An 8,644-nucleotide genomic window follows, 5' to 3' on the forward strand; every position below is an offset into this window, starting at 1 on the left:
CCCTCAGTATTGACCCTCCAACAGTGCGGATCTCCCTCAGCACTGACCCTCCGACCCATCTGCCTTTTGTCATGGTTGTGACTTAATTTAGAAATGCTTCTTTGCCTGTAAAGTGCTTTGGGACATTTTGGGATTGTCTGGGGCACTAGGAAAAAGTTTTCTTGTTTGTTTTGTGTGTGTTTTTGCACTTCCTGTCCTGAAAGCTGACATTCTGCGGCCCACCTCATCATGTGTGGCAGTAGTTTGGTGAGGTTTTCTGCTGTTGTGTGTCTCTTCGTGAATTTAGCCGCCATTCGGTATGGGATGAAGGGAAGGTTTTTTGACTGACCTTGGTCTGTGTGAAGAAATCGGTCATGTCTGACGGTGATGTGCTGATCTTTGGCCTTTTGTCTTTTCTCAGCCTGCGTCTCTGGGGTGAGCATCACAACATGTGGCTGCTGTTGCTGCTGGGTGTCCCGCTCTCAGTCACTACCGCAGAAGGCAATGTGACCATTCTACCCACAGCCTTTCTCCATGACCTCCTGCAACGCTATGGAGACAATGAAGTCCTTGTGCTGCACCAGCTAAAGGCTCTTCTCAACCGGCTGGACATTGGTGTAGGGAGTGCCAGCATACCAACCGGTCACAGCACCAACAACCTTTCCAAGGTGAGGGCCTGTCTGCTGTTTTTGCTGTCTGTCACCTTGAGCTCCTAATCCTGACATCTCTTCATTCGCACAATGTCCCATTCACCTCTCCACTCTGGTTATTCCCTGTGAATTAATGCATCCCGATGTGAAAATTCTCCATTATGTCCCTGACCTTCTTCAGTCCCTTCCTGTCTCTTTTACCCACCCTTCTCCTATTGCTGCTCTGATGATACTTTGGCTTTAAGAGCTGTATTTTATCCTCCTCCCGATGAAGAACGGTTGAGACAGAGGTGCTAAGTGGTCTGCTCAAAGCCAGTAAACAGCTTGTGAGGCCTCGGTTTTTTTTTAAAAGTTGAAACAAATAGAAGCAGTCTGAATGGGTGGGGACAAGTTCCCATAGGACCAGGATTTTTAGTTTTAGTTTTCTGCAGTTGCTGGGGTCTTGAAGCTGGGTGTGGAAGCTCTGATTCCTCTCCCTCTTACAGCTAAATGCGGGTTTCTTTTCCTGCTGCTAGAATTGTCTGTGAGACAATTTATTTTACTAAATTTGCCTTTGCCAAGGGTTTGCTTATGGGATGTTAGTCTATTGGAACAGTTAATGAATAGTTTATTTTTTGAGTATTTTGAAAGAATTACAGTTAAGCCAGTTCTTTTTTTATTTTGTCTGTATTTTAACTATAGTGTATAAATAAAGTGTGTTTTGCTTCAAGTCTGATAGTTTGACTGTATGAATCGCATCCAGAACACACAGCCTGGCATATGCCTATAAAATAAGAAAAAATTAGGGTTTAGGCTATCTCCTTGACATGCTTTGAGGGGGTTTGGCCTGGTCCGTAACACTGCTGTCTTGAACAGTCTCATTTTTAATGATCTCACCATCGGTGAATATGCTTTCGGTCTCTAATTCCCCAAACCCCGTTGGTCCTTTGCAGACCTTCCCTCTTGCTGTCCCTAATGCTTCTTAAAACCTGCCAGTTTAACCATCAACCCTGATGAGTTGCTGTCGGATGTTGTCTGATTGATCCTTTCTGTCAAGTGCCTTGAATTGTTTTTAGGACATGCACGTTGTTGAAATAACTCCACAGAGGCCGGGATCCATCACCAAGTCACCCTTTATTTACACTTGGAGAATCTGTGACTTTAGGACTGGCCTCATTCAGAGCCAGCTCTCTCAGAGCAAACAGAACCTCTGACACTCCTGTTCTTATCTGTCAGCCAGGGCTCCCTGACTGGGGCTGTTAACCTGGTCCAATCAGGGAACTCAGATTCTATCAGATCCAACTGGCTGACCTCATTCCACTCACTACAGTTGTCATACAAATGGAAGTTTGAATCTGATTGCTGCGACTTTATGGTTTTGTTGGGCCATTTTGCGCCCATCATTTTCCTGCCTCCCCAGCTGGTTCTCATTCCCACGGAAACTCAAACCCTGAGCATTAGCCCCTCCAAGGCTTGATTTCCGACCTGTTTCCCACTTCCGCCTCTGCCACTCTCTCTGCCTGTTTGACTATCCCCTAATCTGGATCTCTATGCTCAGTTCCTATACCCTGTCAGCTCTCTCCCAGTCCTTGTGGTTCCCTGAGATTGGATGAATTATCTTATCCCTATTTTGGAATGTTCCCAGACCTTGCCAGTCAATGAAACTGAGCCTGATTCTGGATTCCAGCTTTTCTTCGCATTCCCAAAGCTGGATTCCCATTTCGGTGTTCCTGCTTTCGGAAATTTACTCCTGAACCATCTGCTGTTTTGGTCAGAGAAACTTCAGACTGTTCCCTTTAGGATCATCACAGGTAAACCCCACCACACGCCCACTCACCCCATTCTGCTTCTCCATGAACCCCCTCCTTACTTCCCCACTTGTGCCGTCCTTATGCACTCCTAAACTGTAGGTAAACAGTTCCTCATCCCTAATTGCCCCCCTTGATCTGTGTGTTTTGCTGAGGCATTTCATGGGGCTTTTAAGAGTCAACCCCATCACTGAGGGTCTGGAGTCACATGTAGACCAGATCAGGTAAGAGATGAATGAATCAATGACAGAGGATGTTATTGATACAGGTGGGTTGTTGCTAGAATCGCTGATGGCTTTCACTGTCATCATATTCCATTGTTTGCAGAGAATGGGTCTCTGTCTCTACATATATAGGAAGGATGTTACTAAACTGGAAAAGGTGCAGAAAAGGTTTACAACGATGTCACTGAGACTGGAAGGTTTGAGTTATAAGGAGAGGCTGGGTTATTTTTTTCCCTGGAGCAGTGGAGGCTGAGGGGTGCCCATGTAGAGGTTTATAAAATCATGAGGGGCACAGATAAGGTGAATAGCAAAGGGTAGGGGTATCCAAAACTAGAGGGGCATAGGTTTAAGGTGAGAGGGGGAAAAAGTATAAAAGGGAAGGAAATCTGCCAATCTTACTTGGTCTGGCCCACATGTGACTCCAGACCCACTGCAATGTTTTTGACTCTCAGCTACCCTCTGAAACCCAAAAAAAATTTTCAGAATTGTTACAGTGCACCAGCAGGCCATTTGACCCATCGTGTTATCGACAGCCCATGAGGCCACTCAATTCAAGGGCGATCAGGAATATCAGTCAGATGCTCGCCTTGTCCATGCCTGTGAAAGGATTAATAAAAAGACTAACAAGGGTCTGACGCATGTTGCTGAGAGACTGGGAGGGAGTTCAGAGGAACAACAGTGACTCGGTGATGTTTTCTCTCCCCATCCAGTGCTTTTCCTCATCACAGCTTTTTGCAATTCACAATCTCAACAACAACAGCAGGATAGACAGTGCCACCTTCAAAAACATCTGTCCAACAATCCTCCAGCAGCTGGAGAGTGGAGCATGTGCTGCAGAAAAGCAGGAGAATGAGGAGAATGAGGCCACTGTTCTCTTAAAGCCCACACCCTCGGAGGGTAAGTGACTTCCAGTCTTCTAAAACCCAGGGAGTGCCGCACTGTCGGAGGGTCGGTATTGAGGGAGTACCGCACTGTCGGAGGGTCGGTACTGAGGGAGTACCGCACTATCGGAGGGTCGGTACTGAGGGAGCGCCGCACTGTCGGAGGGTCAGTGCTGAGGGAGTGCCGCACTGTCACAGGGTTAGTACTGAGGGAGCGCCGCACTGTGGGAGGGTCAGTACTGAGGGAGAGCCGCACTGTCACAGGGTTAGTACTGAGGGAGAGCTGCACTGTGGGAGGGTCAGTGCTGAGGGAGTGCCGCACTGTCGGAGGGTCAGTACTGAGTGAGTGCTGCACTGTCAGAGGGTCAGTGCTGAGGGATCACCGTGCTGTCAATTTCCCCACATTTCCAGTGACAGAAGCTGACTGTGTGTCTTGTCTCCTGCGACTTCGGTTCACAAGATCAAGTGTAGATTTGGGTGTACTGGTCTGTGACATTTCGGCAGGGCAGGGAATTGGAGGAGTGACTGTTTTAATTAAAGATAATGTTAGCATAATAGAGTGTGATAACCTAGATTAATAGATTGTGATGACCTAGATTCAGGAAACTTTGGATGTAGATGCAGTTTGTGTTGAGATGAGGAATGATAAAGGCAAGACGTCACTTGTGAGAGCTGTACACGGATTTCCAAACAGTACTCACAAGGTAGGAGGGAGTATCAAAGAAGAAAGTCTCAGAGGGGATTATCAAAAGGCTCCAGCAATTATCATGGGGAATTTTAACCTACTTTGGCTGGAAAAATCAGATGGGAAAAGTAGGTTTTGTGAGGAATTTATTGAATGTTTTCAGGGCTGTTTCTTACATCAAGATGTTATGGTACCACTCAAAGAGCAAGTTTTACTCCAACAAAAATAGAAATTGCTTTAGAAACTCAGCAAGTATGGCAGCATCTGTGGAAGTAAGCAGAGTTAATGTTTTGAGACCAGTGACTTTTTATCAGAACCACCAGACTGTTTTTAATTTCGATCTCCAGCATCAGCAGTTCTTTGCTTTATATTAACAGATTTTACTAGACCTGCTTTTGACCAATGGGATTGGATAATCAGTGTGAAAGTGCCCATGGGTAGCAGGGATCATAATATGATTAAAGTTTACACACAGTTTGAGAGAGAAGTGTGGTTCTAATTCTCCCAAATTTTCTGATGTCACAAACATAATCAGGAATGTGAATTGTGAACAAGAGTTAAGGAATCTACAAGGGGATATGGGCAATGATCTGACAAATGGAGTACAGTGTGAGAAAGTGTGAAATTGTCCATTTTGGCAGGAAAAACAAAAAGAAGCCTATTATCTAACTGGTAAGAGGTTGCAGAGCTCTGAGATGCAAAGGGATCTGGGTGTCAAAATGTATAAATCATAGAAGGTTATTATGCAGATACTGCAAGTAATCAGAAAAGTTCATAGAATAAAAACCGAAAGAACTGCGGATGCTGTAAATCAGGAACAAAACAAAGTTTCTGGAAAAGCTCAGCAGGTCTGGCAGCATCTGTGAAGGGAAAAACAGAGTTAACATTTCAGGTCCGGTGACCCTTCCTCAATTAATAGAATGTTATGTTTTATTGTGAGGGGAATTGAAATCAAGAGCAGGGAGGTGATGCTTTAATTATACACAGCATTGGTGAGATCGCATATGCATTTGTGTGTACAGTAATGATCACAGGACATATGCAAGGATGTTAAAGTGTTGGAAGAAGCTCAGAAAACATTTATAGGAATAATACCTAGAATGAGTGGTTCTTACCTTTGGAGGAAGGGTTGGACATGCTACACCTGCATCCACTGGAGTTAAAGAAGAGTCGGAAACATGAAAGATCCTGAAAGGACTTGACCAATTGGATGTGGAAAGGATGTTTCCCCTTGTAAGAGAATTAGAACTAGGCGTCATTGTTTAAAAACAAGGGGGCGCTTGAAGATGATGATGAAACATTTTTCTTTCAGAAGATTGTGAATCTTTGGAATTCCCTTCATCAAAAGTCAGCGAATGCAGAATTTTTACTTTTTTTTCTAAGACAGAGGTAGATAGTTTCTTGATGATCAGGAATATGCAGGAATGCAGAGTTGAGGTTAAAATGAGATCAGCCGAGATTTTATTGAAGGGTGGAGCAGGCTAGATGGACTGAATGTCTAACTCTAGTTCCTTGTTTGTACGTTTGTTTGTGATGTGCTTTGAGATGGTGATGCAGCAATAGGTGTGTTCCTGAGTTAACTGGCAGCGGAATTGGGTTTGAAATACCGTTTGAAATAATGTCTCAACTGATCTGTTTTCACTGCACAGTGTGGGGCTTTGGTTTTCTCAGCGTATCTGTGGTAAACCTCAGCTCGTTGCTTGGAGTGAGCATCACGCTGTGCCAGCGAAAGCAGTCTTTCCACAGGCTCCTGATCTTCTTTGTTGCCCTGGCGATTGGCACATTGTTCTCCACTGCCATTTTCCAGCTGATTCCAGAGGTGCAGTACTTCCTCAACAAGCTCCCCCTCCCATTCTGATATGGGGCATGTGCTGTAAATTATTGTGGGATAATGATCCCTGTTGGACTTTGTCTAACTGTTACTTTTTGCTTCAACACTCTGAGAGGCACAATCCCACTTCACCACACACATTCTAGTGTTAAAGCTCATCGCGTCACATGGACTGCACTTGACCAAATCTCTCTCTCTCGAGCTCCCTGATCAAAACAATTTGTTGCAGTGCCAGAGTCAGCTATTGGACCTCAATGGGTACATTTGACTCTCGATATGACATACCCCATGGCACTTGTACCTTGGGGTCAAACGCACCCCACATTGGCCACCATGAGCTGATCCTGGAATCAGTCAGACTTCACTGAACCTTCAGGTGAGTCAGGTGAAGAGGTTAAATTTCAGGAGCATGCCGTTCGTCTCATTATACAGTTGGATTCAGCCACTCCTCTGGACCTCAAAGGGAGGAGGTCTTGGTGATTGACTGAATCCATGACATCCAGTCCCTCAGAGCGTTGAAGCTGCTCACAATGGTATCTGAACTGGCTGTTTCACTGAGTTTCAGTTTAGCTCTGGAGTCTCTGTCCCAGGTGGAAACTGGGCACCACTGGTTGCTGGAACCCTGCATGGGGATCATTGCTGGGGTCGGGGAGGTTGGAAAATGTGGCACGGCAGCGTTGGAAACCCCTCACCCACTGGAAGATCTGGCAGTTAGGCTTTGCCAGGTCCCAGTCAGGAATTGGAAAAGGTGGGGCCACAGACGATGCTCAGCTGTCTCCTTCTTAACAGGACCAGTCCACATTGGAAAACGGCAATCCATTCTGATTCCCTGTTTCCTCAGGATTTGGAGACATTATGGCAAAGAGTAGAGTACTCTTCGTGTTACTCTCCAGATCCCATGGGAAACCTGCTTAAAGATTCAAATTGATATTTTCCAACCTGCTTGGGGCCACTTTTTCTTTATTCTGATTGAAGGTGCAGTTGACCTTGTCATCACCACTATGTCCTGCCCCAACACCCTGGCTTTCAAACACAGCAGCCTAGACTTTGCAAACTGAAACCCAGTGACCAGTTGTCTCTCCGTTTGCTGTCATTGCACTGGTCTGATTTCTAGAATAACGGCGCCCTCGTCCAGGATGGAGTAGGAAATTGGAAACATGGCATCACTCCACTTAGGCTCGAGTTAGAAGCTCGAAGGGTTTAATGATGAGGTCAGGTTGCATGAAAGTAAACCTGTATTCCTATCTGATATACAAGATCTTTAAGGCGGCGAAAGGTGTTGATCAGGGTGGAGGAGAGAAACTCTCCCCTCCTGTATCGAGGGGAACAGGGTACTTGCAGTGCCGAGCACAATGATATAACTTCAGCTTTCAGCCAAGCTGCTCAGGGGTAATGTCCACGAACACTTCCTCACACAAACAGTCATGGAATTGTGCAACACTTAACCCCCACACTCAACCAAAAAAAAACATGTTGGGTCTGCTGGGAGTTGGAAAGGATGCGGGTGAATTGTGAATTTAAAAAATGAGCTGGTGCATGTAACAGCAGAAGTGGCTCCATGGTGAAGGCCAGCTACAGTCCCAGGGAATGGTAGGTTGGCTACGTAGCTTTATCTCTGTTCTGCTCATGGGTTCATCCATAAAGTCAGAGTATCAATGGCTGTGTTATATTGTCAAGTGAGGCCGGAGATGACTGTTATTCTAGAAATCACCTGAGACTCTACATTATATTCTGTGTCCTTGAAAACAATCAAATTGGATGATGATATGGTCCCATTTTGGACCTGATTTGACATGAATTGATGAGTTTAATGGTTTCTCTTTGCTTTCCCTCTCCTTTCTTTTGTCCTTTCCTTTGCCTTTGGCCCTTCTATTGAATAATTTGCCTCCTGCTTCCTGGTATGGAACCCTGACCTGGACCTCGACCATGTCCTCACCTGGGCTGTCGGACTGATACTCGGGCAGTCTGGGGCTATGGTTTTTTGTGTGTGACAGTCATATCTCTCTGCTCTCTGATCGGGGCCAGTGTGGTACCATTCATGAGGAAAACCTTTTACAAGCGACTGCTGCTGTACTTCATCGCCCTGGCGATAGGCACTCTCTACTCTAACGCCCTCTTTCAGCTCATTCCTGAGGTATTGTAATACATCTTAATTCACAGAGCGTCAGTGGTGCATGGAGAGTCAGCTCATGTTCGTGTTTGCTGCTGACCATTTCAGTGCTGGCCGAGACCGAGTCTCCTATTCGACTGTCTTGCTCCTCCCTGATCCAATAGGAGATCCAAAGACGATCAAAGTGCCCACTGATTGCCTACCCATGCCCCCAGCTCCCAAAGCCCCAGTCCTCTCTGCCAGCCAGCAAGGGCAATGGTAACGGGTATATAGGAACACCACACACACACACACAGGCCCATCTGAGCTGAACACACCAGATTTGTTTCAGGGGGGCGTGCCTTTCTCTAGGGAGGGGTCAGAATGTGGAAATCTCTTCCCCCAGGGAGGGGTCAGAATGTGAAAATCTCTTCCCCCAGGGACGGGTCAGAATGTGGAAATCTCTCTCCAAGGGAGGGGTCAGAATGTGGAAATCTCTCTTCCCCAGGGAGGGGTCA

The 8,644-nt window shown here is 46.0% G+C and overlaps 1 protein-coding gene across 4 annotated transcripts in view; it reads left to right on the top strand.

Moving 5' to 3' along the window:
* The window catches only part of slc39a14 (solute carrier family 39 member 14), a 30,132-nt gene that overhangs the window by 11,788 nt on the left and 9,700 nt on the right, over positions 1 to 8,644 (top strand). For all 4 annotated transcript variants that reach the window (XM_048618572.1, XM_048618570.1, XM_020511823.2 and 1 more), the window contains exons 3-5: positions 401 to 647; positions 3,351 to 3,537; positions 8,002 to 8,171. In XM_048618572.1, the coding sequence (XP_048474529.1) occupies positions 429 to 647; positions 3,351 to 3,537; positions 8,002 to 8,171 (576 nt within the window). In that variant the 5' untranslated portion in view covers positions 401 to 428. The remainder of the gene's footprint in view (positions 1 to 400; positions 648 to 3,350; positions 3,538 to 8,001; positions 8,172 to 8,644) is intronic.

This window comes from Rhincodon typus, chromosome 40, assembly GCF_021869965.1.
Source record: "Rhincodon typus isolate 14 chromosome 40, sRhiTyp1.1, whole genome shotgun sequence".
Taxonomy (NCBI): Eukaryota; Metazoa; Chordata; class Chondrichthyes; order Orectolobiformes; family Rhincodontidae; genus Rhincodon; species Rhincodon typus.